General features: G+C 41.6%; 1 protein-coding gene across 5 annotated transcripts in view; it reads left to right on the plus strand.

Moving 5' to 3' along the window:
- The window catches only part of klhl13 (kelch-like family member 13), a 200,198-nt gene that overhangs the window by 155,982 nt on the left and 24,943 nt on the right, over positions 1–19,273 (plus strand). For all 5 annotated transcript variants that reach the window (XM_041195907.1, XM_041195908.1, XM_041195904.1 and 2 more), the window contains 3 exons: positions 6,116–6,248; positions 10,734–10,930; positions 11,755–12,550. In XM_041195907.1, the coding sequence (XP_041051841.1) occupies positions 6,116–6,248; positions 10,734–10,930; positions 11,755–12,550 (1,126 nt within the window). The remainder of the gene's footprint in view (positions 1–6,115; positions 6,249–10,733; positions 10,931–11,754; positions 12,551–19,273) is intronic.

The following is a 19,273-nucleotide window of genomic DNA, read 5'->3' on the forward strand; positions in this document are numbered from 1 at the left end:
AAATTATTTCCTTTAAGGCTCTGCTTCTTAATTTGGTGCCTAGCTCATCATACCAACTATGCAGAGCCGCCTTCTTCATCCTGTCTATGTCAATGGTATCTACATTGACCATGACCATTGGATCCTCTCCCTCCTACTGCCAGTTCCTCTCCAGCCCTGAGCAGATGTCCCGAACCCTGGCACCAAACAGGCAACACAGCCGTCTGGACTCTCGCTCTTTGCTACAGAGAATAGTGTCAACCCCCCTTATCATACTGTCCCTTATTACCACTACATTCCTTTTTATCTCTTTCCCTCCCCCCCTTGGATGGCTTCCTGTATCACGGTGCCATGGTCAGTTTTCTCATCCACCTGCAGTCCCCACTCTCATTCAAACAAGCTGAGAGAACCTAAAACCTGTTGGACAATTGCAGAGGCTCACACTCGTGCCCTCTGGGTTCCCTTGCCTCACTTGCAGTCACACCCACCTGTCCCTGGCCATTGACCAAATTAGAAGATCCTATCCTAAGTGGTGTGACTGCCTTCAGGTAGAAAGCATCCAGGTAACTTTCCCCCTTCCTGATGTGTGGTAGAGTCTGCAGCTCGGCCTCCAGATCAATGACTCTGAGCCGAAGTTCCTCAAGCCACAAACACTTATCGTAGATGCGATTGCCCGGATTACAGTGTTATCCAGGAGTTCCCACATGCTGCAGCCTTGACACATCACCTGCCCTGCCATCCTTAATGCGTTTTAAATAATTACTCAATTATATTAATTAAGTATTTAATGTTGCTTTATTACATATTTTATTAACTTTACCACCAAGTTGTCCACTATTTCAAACCTTAGAGATAGAATAGAACTTACCCACTTACCAGATACTCACCAAACATCTAGTTCCTTTCCCTGTAGTAGAGCAAGAGCTAATTTTTATGGATTAAGAACGAGGAAACTCCCAACTCTCACTCACCAAATTCCAAGTTTTCACTCACTTAGTTGGCAGCACTAAAGAGCCCTGAATTTATAATAAACTGAACTGGGGCAGCAGTAACCAGATTCAACTAGTTAGCTAATTAACTACTCAGCTCCTACAGCTGAGAGTGAGTTTACCTTGTCTGAACTGCAAGAAAGAAAGAACTTAGCCTGCTTACACAGTACTTTCCAGTTACTGCTAATTACAGACTAAATTATATATTAAGAATAAAATTAACACTTAAAACTCCCCTCTCACCAAACTCCAAGTCTTCACTCAATTAGCCGGCTGAACTCCAGCGTGGATCACAACAATTTTTTCCCCTTGCTGCAGCTCCAAATTCTTCTCCAGCTGCATAAATCAGGCAATACAACCTTTGGAAGTCTGGGTTTTCAGATTTGTGGGTAAGTAAGCATGCAATTGCTTTGGTGGGTGCTAATCTAAATTATTCCTGGTCCACTAATGGATATGTAAGGCCTACATATGCCAGCATTCCATGCATAGGATACCACTGCGATTTTAAAATTGGCTGCTTTTATTCAAAGGCTGAGATATTGCCAGCTTTTCTCAAGACCTTCACTGAGGTGTAGTATCTGAAATTGAAACTTGAGCTCCTTACAGCAGGCAGGATATCTGGAATGGCCACAGCCAAATGCCACAGATACCAGACACTGCTACAACATGGAGGTGAAAACATCATCAGTGCACTGCACACAGAGATGAGGCTTCACATCCCCAAGCTTGTGTGTAGCCCACAACTAAATGCTAATGAGCAGTATAGAACTTGATGAAGAAAGAAGCGATCAAAGACCCCTGCCAGTGCTTCACTGAGGCAGAGCACAAGGCACAGGAACAATTCTGCAGCAACCATTTGCATTGAGTTAAGGATATACCCCCACATCCCCCTGCCCAAAAAGTGTAATAACTGACTCCTGTTAAAAATTTTACTTCGATCACCGAAGAACTATGCCCTATGGAAATGTATACACTGATTCTACCTTTATTGTGTTCTACTGCTAATAGCTCGCTAAGTATGTTGACGTACTAGAGTGGTGGGAATGCGGACTTCTCTACCACAGGGAGTGGATGAGGTTAAACCAGTAGAGGCATGTTATATTATGAACATTCAGTCAATACTTTTAAAAATTGGACACAAGAAAGCTGTTAAGATGGCTGCCACAAAACATTTGACTTCTGGCTAAAAGCAAAATACTGCGGATGCTGGAAATCTAGAACAAAAACAAAAATACCTGGAAAAACTCAGCAGGTCTGACAGCATCTGCAGAGAAGAATGCAGTTAACTTTTTGAGTCCGAATGAATCTCCATCAGAACGTTCGGAACGTTAACTGTATTCCTCTCCGCAGATGCTGTCAGACCTGCTGAGTTTTTCCAGGTATTTTTGTTCTGTATTTGACTTTTGGCATTTGGACTGCAGACAATCAAGTCTCTGACAAGTACCTAATTAAATATTGACATAGGTGAGGGTAACTCACAGCCATCCATGGAATTCACACATTATTGCTTAAGGATGGGCCAACACTAAAGACTATGGAGTTTTCAGACTGCTTGTCTCCATGTTTCATACTGGACAAAAGGGAAGATCGAAAGTCAATGGCAGCCATCAACTTCCTATTGTGTCTAGTGTCCTCCCCTATGCAAACGAGACTGAGTGGGCCTCAGAAGTGCTAACCTAGTGGTCATGTGATTGAAAATATTTCAGGGACTGCACCCTATTACCACAGGACCCAGCAGACTCAGAACCATCAGTCATCAGCCAGTCTGAGAACCAGACTCTGAAAGTCAACAAGCAGCCAAAATACATCATCTGTTCTAGTTTCAAAATTCTCCTGAGAATCGATCTCTGAGATAGTTGACTACAAGAAACCTCAAAACCTGCTCTGAACCCTTCCCTTTACAAGACTCTCACTTCATTTAAAGCATCGAATCCTTTCAAGAACCAAAGGTCTGCCATGTGGGAGACTGGAGATCATAAATCAGAATTAACTTAACCTGTAAAAGTGCACTAACTTTATCTGTATCCTGTGTGTGTGTGTGTGTGTGTGTGTGTGTGTGTGTGTGTGTGTGTGTGTGTGTGTGTGTGTGTGTGTGTGTGTTCACTCATGCATGTCTGTATGAGACTGAGTGTGTGATGTTGCAATAATTCGGGGTAAGTGTGTGAGAATAAATAACCTTTGTTTGTGAACTCATGAAAGCTTGCTGCTGAATCATTTAATTGGTATGCACACTCCAAGATTAAGAAACGAGGTACCTCTTTCCATACAAAACATGCTGATTACATGAGTCAGAGAGCACATACATTCTGTCAGTGACAAGCATCGATGCATTTAAAAGGAAGCTAGATAAATACCTGAGTGAGAAAGGCTTAGAAAGCTACGTTTCTGGGTTGAGATGAATGCAGTATGGTATGAGGAGGCTTGTCTGGAGCATAAATGCCAGCATAGACCTGATAGAATCTTAGAGCATAGAAGCAGGTCATTTACTCTGTCAATGTATGCTTTTGTGTAATCATCTTGTTTATGAAGAAATCTATCTTGCTAATGAAGAACTCTAATATTAATTTTAGCATAAATGTAACGATATGGCATTTAAGGAAATTTGTAGCCTGATCACAAGTTGTGCAAAATGAATTTGTTGCTGTTCTGTCACTCCTGGGCATTGATCTGATTTGGACCAAACTTTTCCTTTTCTCCTCAGCAGCCTCTTACCACCATGACCTTAAAAGTAACAAATTAGTGCTTCCTACGTCCCTCCAATTCATTCCACTCCTGCTTTTTGCTATTTGTTTTCTCATGTATTTTCATACCTTCCTACAGATTATAAGCCAACATATTCCTGCTGCAGGAGATGTTCTGAGGGATGGCAGCGGACACTGTCTCACTTTTGAGGCTTTGCAATGCAGAAAGCAAATTGAATTTGAAATGAAAAATTATGGCCATCAGAATTAGAATAATATATTTTATTTTTATGCCTTTGAAAGCCTTTGCGTAGGGAAATAAAATTAGTATTTTTTTAAACAGTGCATCACCTATAGAACCACAACAAGGTTGGTACATTAAGGATGAGCCTTTTTATCTTTCATTCAAAAATTTTAAATCTTGAGGTTGCATTACAATGTGATTGCTGTTTTAACATTTTAAATATGAAGGTTACTGCATTTAAGCTAGTGTGTGTGTGTGTGTGTGTGTGTGTGTGTGTGTGTGTGTGTGTGTGTGTGTGTGGGATAGCACTGAATTCAGTATTCCACTGTCAATACACAGTAATTTAAAAAAAAACTCTACATGGAAACTGTTTTTAATTGTTGCTGGGATGTGAGTGAAGCTTGCTGGCAAATTGCACTGGAAAGGTGGTGGTGGGCCTTTTCCTTGAACTGCTGTAGTGTTTGAGCTGATGCTGCTCCCACAATGGTATTAGTTAGGGATGAAGAAACTGTGCTGTATATCCAAATCAGGGCAGTGTGTGTCTTGAAAGGGAGCTTGAGTGTGACGGTATTTCATGATGCTGGGAGGTGCTATTGAAGTGAGCTTGCTGAGTTGCTGCAGTCTATGGACAGGAAGGTTATTGATGGAACTGCTGCAGTAATGTCCTGGGCCAGTGATGATCGGCCTCAGAAAATCACAACCACCTTCCTTTTCATCAGATGATTCCAGCCATTGGAGATCTTTTCCCTTGCCCTCCATGCCTCAGTATTTTCAGTTTTGCTTGAAAGTCTTGGTGCCACATTTAATTGAATTCTGTGATGATGTTAATGGAAACAGCTCTCACCTCAGCTCTTGCCTTCAACTCATGAGTCCATGTCTGGATCCAGGTTGTGATAAGCTGTGAGTGCCTCTGGTGGAACTGGCACTGAGCTTAGCTGAGCATATCGTTGAATAAATGCCACTTGGTGGCACTGCTGCCAACTACTTCCATCGCTGAGCTAATGATTGGGAGGAGGTTGATAGGATGGTGATTATTGGCTAGATCAGATTTTCTGTGCATTGGATAGGAGACACCTCGCAATTTTCCACATGGTCAAGTGGATAACCAGCATTTGACCTATACTTAGGGTAGCTTGCCTTGGGATGACTAATCCTACTGTGCGGGTCTTAAGTATATTCAGGGCATTGTCAAAGTCCATAGAATTTATTGTGCATTCAGCTGCCTTTTAATGGCTCTTGGGGATACATGCAGTTGATTGGACATTGATACCTATGATCTTGGAGACTTCAGAAGCAAGCCAGTTCAGATCATCAGTACTTTTGGCTGAAGGCAATTGCAAACTTTGGCCTGGTTCTTGCACTCACGTTTTGAGCTCCTGTCATGCTTAAGAATCGGGATATTCATGGAACTGACTCTTCATGTCAAATGTCTGATTGACCATGACAACTGCTTATGGGGTATATTATTAAGGTTGTAGATCTTCGCTAATTTTGGAATCATTTTTTTTCTGTGGCCTGCTGCTTTGGATGTTCCTTATGCAATTAACCCAGTGTTGTAGCCTCATGAGCTTGGTTCCTTAATCCAAAGTACATGTGGCACTGCTTCTGTCCATCCTCCTACTTTCATCATTAAACCAGGGTTGGTTTCCCAGCTTGATACTGATTGAAGAGCGAGGCATGTGTAATGTAAGAAGGAAGGAACTTTGATTTTTTACAAGACTTTTGTCATGCCCCCAAGGACATCTAAAGTGCTTCCTAAACAATTAATTGCAATTTAGTCATGTAGGCAAATGCAATAGCCAATATGTAAATAAAGATTCCAAAAAATAACCAATGAGATGAATGACCAATTAATCTTTCTGGTGCTGGTTGAAGGGCGATTGTTGGCCATAACACCAGAAGAACTACTTGTTCCTGTTCAAATAGTGCCATGGCTCTTGTGTCCACCTGAACTGATAGCAGCAGGGGCTTGAGTTTAACACCTAGCGTACCACACTAAAGTGTCAATATAGATCATGTGCTGCAGCCCTGGTGTGAAATTTGAACAGGCAATCTTCTGCCTAGAGGTGAGTGTGCTATGAGCTGAGTAAGCAGGTTTGTATATTTGTAATGTTCATTGTAGAACATTATGTAGATAAATGCAGCAAGTGTTGATGAGCAAGGTGTTTACACTTCCATTTCACAGCTCATAACCTGATTTTGTACTATCTAAATTTTTGTAGGGGTTTGACCAGCTCCGAATTGAAGGGCTACTTTGTGATGTCACCCTGGTGCCAGGAGACGGTGATGAAGTATTTCCAGTCCATAGAGCAATGATGGCCTCAGCTAGTGACTATTTTAAGGCTATGTTCACAGGTAAGATGTCACAGCTCTTATGAAGTTTAAGGAATTGTATAAACAGATGACAACTGTGCTAGTGCTTGGACCATTTTGTGCTTTGATGAATGTTGTCAGCATGTCCACTCTTGTATCTGCCTCCATGGTAGCTATCCCAACAGATGAATGTAATTATTATTGGGATGGTGTTGATTACAGAACGTGTTGGCTAGAGAAGTCTTTGTAGTCTTCTGTATGTTAACAGCAAGTCTTTATTAACTATTTGTAACTATGTACATAGATACAGTAAAGGGTAAACGCATGGAGCTATCTACATTCTAGGTCTTGGTATGTCTCTGGCCAACACCACACACCCTAGTTGTCGTTTATGTGCCAATGATGCTCACATCCAATTAATAAAAAAAATACCCAAGGTTGGGTTGGTAAAATAGAAGCAAAATACTGCACATGCTGGAAATCTGAAATAAAAGCCAGGAAGTGCTGGAAAAACTCAGGTCCGGCATCATCTGGGGAGAGAGAAACAGGATTAATATTTTGCGTCAAATGTTTCGAATCGGCCCTAATTGACCTTGAGGAGGCGGTGGTGAGCTATCCCCTCAAACCGCTGCAGTCCATGTGGTGTAGACACACCCCCATAGACTTTGTAGCGGTTTGATACAACTGAGCGGCTTGCCAGGCCATTTCAGAGGGCATTTAAGAGTCAACCACATTGCTGCGGGTCTGGAGTCACATGTAGGCCAAATCAGGTAAGTATTGCAGATTTCCTTCCCTAAAGGAAGGGATCAGATCGGTTTTTACAATAATCGGCAATGGTATCATGGTCATCATTAGATTTTAATTCCAGATTTTTAAAAATTGGATTCAAATTCCATCATCTGCTGGATTCGAACCCTGGCCCCAAAGCATTACCCTGTGTTTCCGGATTACTAGTACATTGACAATACCACTATGCCACAATACCACCACCTCCCCCTAATGTATCATTACTTCTGTACACTGTTTGTGTGCAGACTACTATGAGCCAAGGACCTGCCTTTGGGCAGAGCACACCATGATGGGGACACAGTTTGTATTCCATGCTCCTATTTATAAAACCTAAAATCAGTTCATGCATGCAAACATCAAAAGAATGTTGTAACGTTTTACTGGATTAAATCTGCATATCCATTATGGGACTGAGCATGTATTCTGGCACAATTTTCATGGTAATGTTTTTCAACAGGTTCAGATTCGTTCTTTTTAGATCACTTAAATAAAAGACATTGTTAAACAAGCTGCTGAAAATCAGTGTTATTGGGCTGAATCAAAAGCACCCTGTTGCATTTTCTCTAAAAAGGCGCCATAGTTTTTTCTTGATATCTATCACTGTAAAAGTAGCAAGATAGCTCGAAATTACCGAGTGTTCTGAGGTGTGAGTTTGAGATGCCTCCCTTGCCACCACTCTTGTCCCCCCCTGCCCCCACCAAGAGCATGTCAGGAGCATATGCCTAAACTGGGGTGCCAACTGGGTGAAGCTACAACACAGAACCACAACTAAGCAACCCCGCAATCAACAGATCAGTTCGAGACTCTGCAGTCTTACCACATCCAGTTGTCAATGGTGATGGATGGAGGAGGCAGCTCCACAAATATTCCCATCCTCCAGTTCTGCTGAAGGGTCATGAGGACTCAAAACGTCAACTGTACTCTTCTCTGCCGATGCTGCTGAGTTTTTTCAGGTATTTTTTATTTTTTGTTTTGGATTTCCAGCATCTGCAGTTTTTTGTTTTTATTTCCATCCTCTATGTTGGGGGAGCCCAGCACACCAATGCAAAAGACAACACTGAAGTATTTGCAACCATCTTCAGCCAGAAGTGCAGAGTGGATGATCTACCTCTGCCTCCTTCTGAAGACCCCAGCATCACAGATGCCAGTCTTCAACTAATCCAATTCACTCCAAGTGATATCAAAAAATGGCTGAGTGCATTGGATATAGCAAAGGCTAATGGCCCCGACAACATCCCAGCAGGAGCACTGGAAACCTGACCTAATTGCACCCCTAGCCAAGCTGTTCCAATGCAGCTACAACAGTGGAATCTACCCAACGATGTGAAAAATTACCTAGGTATGGACTGCCTACAAAGAGCAGACAAGTCTAACCCAGCCAATTACCACCCCATCCATCAATAATTAGCAATGTAATGGCAGGTGTCGTTGATGGTATCAAGTGGCACTTACACAGCAATAACCTGCTCACTGATGCCCAGGTTAGGTCCTGCCAGGGCCACTCAACTGCAGATCTTATCATCTTGGTCGAAACATGGATGAAAGCATTGAACTCGAGATGAGGTGAGAGTAATTGCCCTTGACATCAAAGCAGCATTTGACTAAAGATAATTGTATAAATTTCTTCACAATGACATTAACAAGCATATAGGAAAACCAGAGTTCCATTGCTCCAAGATCAAATAGTGGAGGGATGGATGGATGGTTTATGTGATTGATTATTAAACCTCATAACATTTTATTTTTGCCTCTTAACTATTCAACTGTGTGTGGCATCAAGGAGCCAAGTAAAATTGAACTCCATGGGAATTGGAAGGAAAACTCTCAACTGGCTGGAGGCATAACGAGTGCAAAAGAAGATGATTGTGGTTGTTGGAGGCCAATCATCTCAGTTCAGGACATTGTTGCAAGAGCTCTTCAGGGGTGGGTCCTAGGCTGATGATTCCACAGTGTTTAGTTCCAATTGCAACTCATCAGACAATGAAGCAGTCCATCCCCGGATGCAGCAAGACCTGGACAACATGCAGGCATGTTGAGTGACAAGAAGCATTCACACCACCTAAGTGCCTGGCAATGATAAACCCCAAAAAGAGAGAGTCAAAACACCTCCCCTTGGCATTTAGTGGCATTACCATCCCCAAATCAACTACCTTCAACACTTGGGACTCACTGTTGACCAGGAACTTAACTGGATTTGTGACACGAATATTGTGGCTAAAAGAACAGCACAAAGTTGAACATTCTGTGTCTAGTGACTTGGCTCCTGACTCCCTAGAATTTGTCGACCGTCTACAAAGCACGAGTTAGAAGTTTAATGGAATACTGTCCATTGGTTTTGATGAGCGCAACTCCCAACTCTGGATGGTGTCGAGAAGCTCAACCCCATCCAGAACAAAGCAGCCTGCTTAATTGGCACCTTAAACCTTCACTTCCTTCATCACTGGCATACTATGGCTGCATTGTGTATCATCCAGATACAGCCCATCGAGTCTGCTCCGCCATTCAGTAAGATCATGGCTGTTCTGATAACCCTCAACTCCACTTTCCTGCATTTTTCCCATAACCCTTGATTCCCATACTGATTAAAAATCTATCTCAGCCTTGAATATACTTAACAACTCAGCCTCTACAGCCCTCTGCAGTGAAGAATTCTCGCAACTTTCAAAGGCTCCTTCGACAGCACCTTCAAAACCTGTGATCTCTACCACCTGGAAGAACAAGGGCGGCAGATGCGTTGGAATTCCTTTCTAAGTTACTCACCATCCTGACTTGAAACTATTTCGCTGTTCCTTCACTGTTGGGTCACAATACCGAAACGCCCTTTGTAACAGCACTGTGTGTGTACCTTGAGCACATGGACTGCAGTTCAAGAAGGTGATCGGGGCAATTCTGAATGAGAAATACATGCTGGCCTTGCCAAAGTTGCCCACATTCTTTGACCAATGAGTCGTGGCTTCTGGATAACAATCGGGATTGGGGACCTTGGCTGATTTTTGCTCTACTTAACCCAGAAAAGGAGGCTACCTGTAGGGCCCCTACGGTTACCCCCAACTGAAATTGGTAAGCAGTATGGAATGAGGATAAACCTGAATCTTTATGGCCTAGATCGTAGATGACTGCAAATGCATACCCAAGCCTTCACCCATTGCCACTTTACTGCCTGCAACTCCTCCTCCCTCCTAAGCACCCAACCTAACAGTCTGCTGTCTCATCCAACCACCTTAAAAACTTAATATCCATATTTTGGGGCAAGATTTCAGTTGCCTTTTCTAACTCCCCCAAAGTTCTGTGTAATTGCTTTTATTCCTCCTTTCCCCTGCCCCTCCCCTGCCACTATAGTATCTTGAGACATGTGTTAGCTTTAAAAGTACTTTGGGTAAATATAAGTTGTTGTTTTTAGGCAGTGCTATATATCCACTGAATCATTGGAGGAACAAACCTGTATTTAACTGTATCTCTCTCATGGTATCGAATTATTTCCTGATCTATAATGCAAAATATAGTCAAAGCACTAAGAACTTACAGAACATAATTAATGCTACTTTATTGTTAATAACTTTCTTTGTAAGCTAACTTAAAAGGTGATAATTTTCCAATATTTCCATATTTCTCACAATGTTTGTTTAAAATGGGTTGATTGACAGTTTCGGAACCATAGATCTGCTAAGACATTACTACTAGTTGATTATTTCTTTTGTTTTTAAATAATATTAATTTAACTTTCTTTCTTGTGATCAGGTGGAATGAAGGAGCAAGACCTAATGTGCATTAAACTCCATGGGGTGAACCGAATAGGACTTAAGAAAATCATTGATTTCATTTATACCGCAAAACTTTCCCTTAACATGGACAACCTTCAGGATACTTTGGAAGCAGCCAGCTTTCTGCAGATTTTACCTGTCCTGGACTTCTGTAAAGTATTTCTTATATCTGGGGTAAGATTCTTCTTTGCAGTTTTTAATATGAAATATTCTAGTATGCCTATCTTTTGATTCATATGATGTTTAATGTTGAATATTGGTAACCAGACTAATTCCTAAGATATTGTTTCTTTGTTCAGTTAGGAAAATAGACACTGATATTCTTGCTGTCAGCATTTGTATTTTGCAAGCACAAGCACTTTGGTACAGTTTTTTTGGCAAATTAGATGTCTGACCTGTATAGAATCCTAATGGTTTTTATATATTTTTTAAAAAGTAATTTAATTTGCTGCCTTTTTTTGTATTTATTAGATACATCTTGCTTTGTTGGGGAAAGCGGGCATTAATTAACAACATTTGCAATTTTATTTACTCAAGTTCATGGTCCTTTAGAAGTGGGCGTCATCCAGACCTCCAAACTAGTAGTAGCTAGTTTTTTCAAAATATTTGTGGAGAAACTGGGTTCCATAGTAAGTTAGACACTGGCATTTTACCTCCAAGATCTGGATTCATATCCACTCTCGCCTGTTGGTATCCAAATCTCTGATGCCTGCTGGGTGGAAAAGCTCCGAATACGTGTCACTCTACTTATTCTCTGGGACTTCAGCACAAAACCGTCCCTAATTAGACACATTTAATGTGAGAAATTGAGAAAGGTGATTTGACTGAAGAGTACAGGAGCTTTACTCTGTATACCTACCTTGGGAGTAACAGTGGGTGGCTGAATTAGAAATGCTTTCCATTCCTCAGCACCAACAACCCTCACCAGATGAGCACTGAAGGAATAACTTTTGAGTCAGGGATTTAATATTTAACCTGTTTTTTCTGACACTTTTTAGGTTTCTCTTGAAAACTGTGTTGAGGTTGGACGAATTGCTAATACCTACAACTTGACAGAAGTAGATAAATACGTAAATAACTTCATTCTGAAGAATTTTCCTGCACTGCTAAGTACTGGTGAATTTGTGAAACTCCCATTTGAGCGACTTGCCTTTGTGCTTTCGAGCAACAGCCTCAAAAACTGCACGGAACTTGAACTTTTCAAGTCTGCCTGTCGTTGGTTGAGATATGAGGACTCTCGGATGGATTTTGCCTCAAAGATAATGAAGAACATTAGGTTTCCACTGATGTCACCGCAGGAATTAATTAATCATGTTCAAACAGTGGACTTCATGAGAACAGACAACGTTTGTGTCAATCTATTACTGGAAGCCAGTAACTATCAGATGATGCCCTACATGCAGCCTGTCATGCAGTCTGAAAGAACCTGTATCCGTTCAGATAACACTCACTTAGTAACCTTAGGCGGAGTGCTAAGGCAGCAGCTGGTTGTGAGCAAAGAACTAAGATTATATGATGAAAAGTCACACGAGTGGAAATCACTTGCTCCAATGGACGCACCAAGATACCAGCATGGCATTGCAGTGATTGGAAACTTCCTTTATGTTGTAGGTGGGCAGAGCAATTATGATACGAAAGGGAAGACTGCTGTTGACACCGTGTTCAGATATGACCCTCGGTACAACAAATGGATGCAAGTAGCATCTTTAAATGAAAAACGTACTTTCTTCCACCTAAGTGCCCTGAAAGGCCATCTTTATGCAGTTGGTGGTAGAAATGCAGCTGGAGAATTGGGTAGGTATTTTTTCTTAATAGTAAACCTAATCAGGATTTTTGAACCCAAATAGGCAGAAATTTATGTATGAAGTGCCTGATTATGATGATCCTCACCTGCCCTTTTGAAGTACAAGACAGGCATCAAGACAGATACAGTACCTACCATATATACAGGCCGAGTTCTTACTGGCGCGGTTTGCCGACTATACAGGGTGGGCATTAAATCCATTGGACTGCTGTATGTGATGATAAGAATCTAGGATCCCTGATCTAGTTACAAAGCTTGGGAACTGAATTGCATGATGCTAAATTGATCCAAAATTGGAATAATGATTTATTGAAATAGAAATGGACAAATGTTCCTTATTAAGTGATTAGCTGATTGAGACTGCCTGAAGCCGTTCATACTGTGCTAACAGCAATGGCAGTCAGAAAGTGGCCACTTCAGATGGCCAGTCAGCTGCTTCTCAGGCATTAAAAGCCGATAAAAGGGTTGGAAAGCACTCAGATCCTCAGGTAAGTAGTTAACTGTGTCATATTTTAATGGGGTGTGAAAAGCTAATTGAATTACCTGACACAGTTGACATGCTTAATGTATTAGAAGTAAAGGCTTCGTAATTGAATTCAATATTAATGGCAAATAATTGGTGTGATTTGCCCAATATTACTGACTGTGTTTAAAAACACTTATGTATAACTGGCGGGGACTATGTTGAGTTTAGTTAGCATGGTACCATAAGTCTGATCCAGTACATCCGGGAGCAGGAAAATATGCCCCATTGTGTCTCAGTATAATGGTTCTGTGCAGCACTGACTTAAGACTTGTTCAGAGTGGAACCAACACGTAACCAGTAATACAACCGGTCCCCAGGTGAGGTTCCCCAATTTGTTAACTTCCCGAACGGGGCCCCAATTTTGTTATGCTCCCAGGTGAGGAGAAATGAGCTGGCTCCCTTTCTTTATTCAATCCCTTCAGCTGGTCGCAACAGAGTTAATTTAAAAGAAATCCCTTCCCCCCTGCAGATACCTTTACCCAGCCTAAATGTATTTTTTTTTTAGAAGTAGCCAATTTAACCAGGCTTTCTTGAGTCAAAGAAAGCATCTGTGTACACCCACACACACACACACACACACACACACACACACACACACACACACACACACACACACACACATACACGCATATGTATACGCACACGGGCACACACACACGAAATGAGATGTTAAGAGTCCAAATAAAAGTTTTTTTTAAAATATGAATCAGTCCTTGGCTTATCCGTGAGGCATGGATGGCAATATGTTGCGGCCATTAAGTCGGGTGATTCCTGTAGAGCCGATTTTGGCCGTTTCGCAGTTGGTTTTAAAACACTTGGCTCTACAGGGTAGCTGCAGAGGCTGCCCTGTTTCCTTTTTGATTATGGCTTTGCTGAGCCTTGCCTCCAACAACAGAGAAAGAGAGACTTCGCCTAGTTGGCCGTTTTGCCCTGTCACTCTCATAGCACACCAGTATACACTGCACTGCTCTGCAGCTAGCTTTTTTGCTTGCGTATTCCAGGAGAGGAATTAGTTGCTTTTTTTTATTATTTGTTCATGGACGTGGGTGTTGCTGGCTGGGCCAGCATTTATTGCCCATCCTTAATTAACCTTGAGAACTGAGTGGCTTGCTAAGCCATTTCACAGGGCTTTTAAGAGTCAACCACATTGCTGGAGTCACATGTAAACCAGACCCGGTAAGGACAGCAGATTTCCTTCCCTAAAGGACATTAGTGAACCAGATGGGTTTTTATGGCAATCGATAATGGTCATCATTAGACTTTTAATTCCAGATTTTTTTTATTGAATTAAAGTTTCACTATCTGCCATGGTGGGATTTGAACCAAGGTCCCCAAAGCATTACCCTGAATATCTGGAGCACTAGTCCAGTGACAACACTGCCAAGGCACCACCTCCCCTTGCATTCATATCAGAACTATTTACATGTTCTGAGATATAAATCAACAGGAGATGGATTTTTGGGTGACTGCTGAGATGTGCAAATCAGTCTTCTGTCTCTGCAAACATAAGAGGTTAGTAAGTTCAGTCTTTTGCATCTTTTCTATCTCCCTTTCAAATCTCTGTTTGATGAAGGCCATGACACCTTTCCAGATGCAACATTCCATGTTCTCTTGGGACAGGTCTGTCAGTATAATCCATTTAGGAATTTTCCAGAAAGTGGTCACTTTACATTGTCAGCCATCGTTTGCTCAGTGCCCTTGCTTGTATTTCTTTAAAAGCACACAAGTCTTCTGTAAAAACTACAATATGCCCGTAAGTAATTTGTGACGGTAATTGGCTTTTCATGACACCGTAAACCCTGCAGATAGATTACCACACAGTCCTTTTAGGGGTGTGAATTTCACACCCCTAAAAGACTCAAACTTTGTTGGATCATTTATTACTATCCCCATGGCCCTAAACACAGTGATGAGTTTAGCTGATTACACTGAAGAGTATTTTGAGATTTATTTAATAGAATTAATTGACTTGATATTCGTCACATCCACCCACTGTAGACAGGCAATCAGCAAAGCCAATAGAATGTTGAACTATATTGGTGAACTTGTACAATGGAGGTTAGGGGAAAGTTTTGATCAAACTACAATGCTCTGGTCAGACCATTCCTCAAGAACTGTGTCCAGTTCTAATCACGGAGGCACAAGATTAGAGCATTGGAAGCAGTGAAGAGAAGAACCACTAAACTTATCCCCAGCATCAAGGGTCTGAATAATGAGGAAAGACTGGAGAAGCTTGGATCTTCAGCCTGGAAAGGATGTGTCTGAGAAATTATATTATAGAAGTATATAAGGCAATAAATGGTATGAAATTGGTAAATCCAGAATTCTACTTCAAATTAAACTATGGGCTTAGGAAAAGGGGACACAGGTTCAAGCTGATAAATGGTCAATTTAGGATTGATAGCATAAAATTCAGAGACTGATCTACAGTAACAGAAACAACTTGCATTTATAAAGCATCTTTAATATAGAAAAGCAGCCCATAGTGTTTCACAGAAGTGTAACCAGACAGAAATGGATGCCAAGCCAAAGGAGGAAGTATTTGGGAGGAGTGATTTAAAAACATGGTCAGCTAGATGTGGTTTAAGTAGCATTTTAAAGGAGGAGAGTGAGGTGGAGGCCAGATGGGTTCAGAAAGTAAATTTCAGGAGGTAGAACTGAGATATTTAAAAGGCTTGGCCACCAATCGTGGAGTGAAAAGAGTGACAGATGCACAAGAAGCCAGAAGTGGAAGAACATAGAATTCTAGGAACGCTGCAGAGCTGGAGAGGGATGAGGCCATGAAGAGTTTTAAACACAAGCATGAGAATTTTAAACCTGTGGTGTTGGTTCTCAGTTCCCCAATGTAGGTTAGCATGCACAGGGTTGACGGGTAAGCAGGACTTGGTATGGGATAGGATTTGGAGACAGCAGAGTTTGAAGTGAGCTTAAGTTTATGTAGGAAGGAGGGCTTGTATGTTGTAATAATCTAGGCTAGTGGTAACAAAGGCATGGATGAGAGTTTCAGCAGTAGGTGAACTAAGGTAAGGGCAGGACTGTGGGCATGGTTACTGTGGTGGAAGTTGTTTTTCTGTGATGGAGAGGATATTGCATTGAAAGGTAAACTCAGGGTCAAATAGGTTGCAAATCATGTGAATGGTGGTTCAACTTGAGAACATAGCTGAGGAAGGGTTGGGATCAGTGACGAGGGTATGGAGTTTGTGGTCAGGATCAAAAATGACAGCTTTGGAGTTGTGGAAATGAGCAAAGAGTTGGGTGCTGGTAAAAAATCCAAGAACTTTGGAGACAGGGTCATAGTTTGCAAGTGTCGAGGGTAACAGCAGTCACACCACCACCACAGTGTTTAATAGAGAGTGGATGATGGAAATGCTAGCTAAGTGGAGAGGCTTCATTAATGAACACAATTTCACCACCTATGAGGCATACTTCTATCCAAGTCATGATGTCAATGCAAATCATCCAGAATAAACAGGGCAAGAAGAGTCCTGTTCAGAAGTAAATGGACATTCTGGAGGGAATTGAAGGGATGATGGGGGTGGTGTTGATCCACTGATGGGCTCCATCGGCATAATGCTGGGTAGAATGAGCAGGGCGAGAAGAAGGTTAACGGGATTAGCCCTAAGTGGTTGCACTGAGCAGGAAGGTCAGTGAGAGAATGGAATAGGATAGTTAAGGCTGCTGCTCATAATGAAGCAGTGACTGTTGCCGCAAGGGCCCTCTGGGAGAATACTAAATGCAGAGGAGTAGCTGTGAACTTATCCAAGAGGCTTCAAGCCTGGGGCGATAATCGGCAGAAAGAGAAGTATTGACAGATTAGGAAAGAGAAACATAGGATGACAGGAAGGAAAGGAGACCTCAAGGCTTTAAAAAGGGAGAGAGAAGTAATGGATTTGGGTCTGGGCTGGCACTCAGAGTGGGCTTTCGGGTAGCATGAAAAGGTGAAAACCATGGTGTTAATTAAGGAATAATTAGATGCAGCAATGAAATTAATTAAGATAGACCAAATGGCCTTCTCATCCATAAGTATTTTGTGATTTTAGGGTAGTAAGAGCAGAGGTGGGGAAGATTAGGGATCAAAAAGGGGATCCACTCATGGAGACAAAGGACATGGCTGAGGTGCTAAATGAGCACTTTGCATCTGTCTTTACCAAGAAAGAAGATGCTGTCAAAGTAATTTAAAAGAGGAAGTAGGTGAGATACTGGATGGGCTAAAAATTGATAAAGAGGAGGTGTTAAGAAAGGCTGACTATATTTAAAGTTGATGAGTCACCAGGACCAGATGGAATGTGTCCAACAAGTCTTAGGGAAGTATGGGCAGAAGTTGTGGATGCACTGGCCATCACTTCCAATCCTCCATAGACACAGGTAGTGCCAAAGGACTGGAGAATTGTAAATGTTACACCCTTGTTCAAAAGGGTAAACTCAGCAACTACAGGTCAGTCAGTTTAACCTCGGAGGTAGGAAAGCTTTGAGCAATGATCACCCAGGACAACAGTAACATTCACTTAGACAGATGTGGATTAATTAAAGAAAACCAGCATGTATTTCTGAAAGGCAAATCATTTTCTGACAAGGTTACAGAGAGGGTTGATGAGGGTAATGCGGTTGATTTGTTGTTTATGGTCTTCCAAAAGGTTTGATAACTATCTCATAATAGGCTTGCCAACAAAGTTGAAGCCCATGAAATAAAAGGGACAGTAGCAGCATGGATATGAAGTTGGCTAGGTGATGGGAAACAGAGGGTAGTGGTGAATGGTTGTTTTTCAGATTGGAGGAAGATATACAGTGGGGGTCCCCAGGGCCACTGCTTTTCCTAATCTGTATTAAAGACTTAAAATTGTGCCTGTACACTTAAGTCTAAAATTTGCGGATGATGCCAAACTTGGAAATATTGTGAAAAGTAAGGAGAATAGCGATAGACTTCAAAGGACACAGACAGGCTGGCAAAATGGACAATGCACAGCAGATGAAATTTAATGCAGAGAAGTGTGAAGTGATATATTTTGGCAAGAAGAAGAGAAGAAGCAGTATAAGGGGTGTGCAGGAGCAGAGGGACCTGGGAGTGTATGAGCACAAATTGTTGAAGGTGGTAGTGCAGTTTGAGAAAGTGGTTAAGGCATACAGGATTCTGGGCTTTATAAAATTGAATACAACTGCAAGGAAGTTATGGTGAAACTTTATAAAATACTGATTCAGCCTCAACTGGGGTATTGTGTTCAATTCTGGATGCTGCACTTTAGGGAGGATGTGAAGGTTTTAGAGAGGGTGCAGAAAAGATTTACAAGAATGGTTTTAGGGCTGAGGGACTTCAGTTACTGGATTTGAGCTCCTGAGAGAAGAGAGCGTTCAAAGGAGATTTGATGGTGGTCAAAATCATGAGGGGTCTAGGCATAAGAGAAATTGTCCTCATTGCCAGATGTATTGGGAGCCAGTGAACACTGATTTAAGGTGATTGGCAAAAGAACTTCAATCATATAATGCCACAACTATTTTATTGCATGTTGTGTGTTAAATCAAAGTTGGAGAACAAACAAAAATGTTCAAGTGTTTAACAACCAGCAATGGACTTCTTGAGGAAAAGCTTAAGTGGTGAGTGGTTGGGATCTGGAATGCAATGCCTGAGAGGGTCGTGAAAGCAGATTCAATCGTGGCTTTCAAAAAGGAATTGGATAAGTACCTGAAGAGAAAAAAAATTGCAGGGCTACAGGGAAAGTGTGGAGGAGTGGGATTAACAAAATTTGCTCCTGCAGAGTGCCAGCATGGCCTCACGAGGCCGTATGGCCTCCTATTGTGCTGTGATCATGCTATGGTTCTATTTCCCACAATGTTGGAAGATAAAAGAGCAATGATACTTAGACGCAGTAACAATTTGAGTGCCATTGAGGATATTTTATTTTGTTTATTAAAATCAGGTTACCCCATAAAGAAAATTTTTCACATCCTGAGAAAGGGAACCTCTGCCACCCGTGTATCATGTTGGTTATTTCCTCTTTGTTTGCATTCTATCACCATTGTCATTCATCACACTCTTGTACTATTGTACTATTCTTAGATCAGTAAGGAAACTTTGTTGTTAATCCTGCATTCATCTTTGAACAGTTTCTCCCTGGAGCGTTATTAAAAGACTTTGTTCCGTTCTATGTTAGTTATTAGCTTGAAATTGTAGAGTCACTACTGATGTCAGTTT

The sequence above is a fragment of the Carcharodon carcharias genome, chromosome 9 (genome assembly GCF_017639515.1).
Source record: "Carcharodon carcharias isolate sCarCar2 chromosome 9, sCarCar2.pri, whole genome shotgun sequence".
In the NCBI taxonomy this organism is placed as follows: domain Eukaryota; kingdom Metazoa; phylum Chordata; class Chondrichthyes; order Lamniformes; family Lamnidae; genus Carcharodon; species Carcharodon carcharias.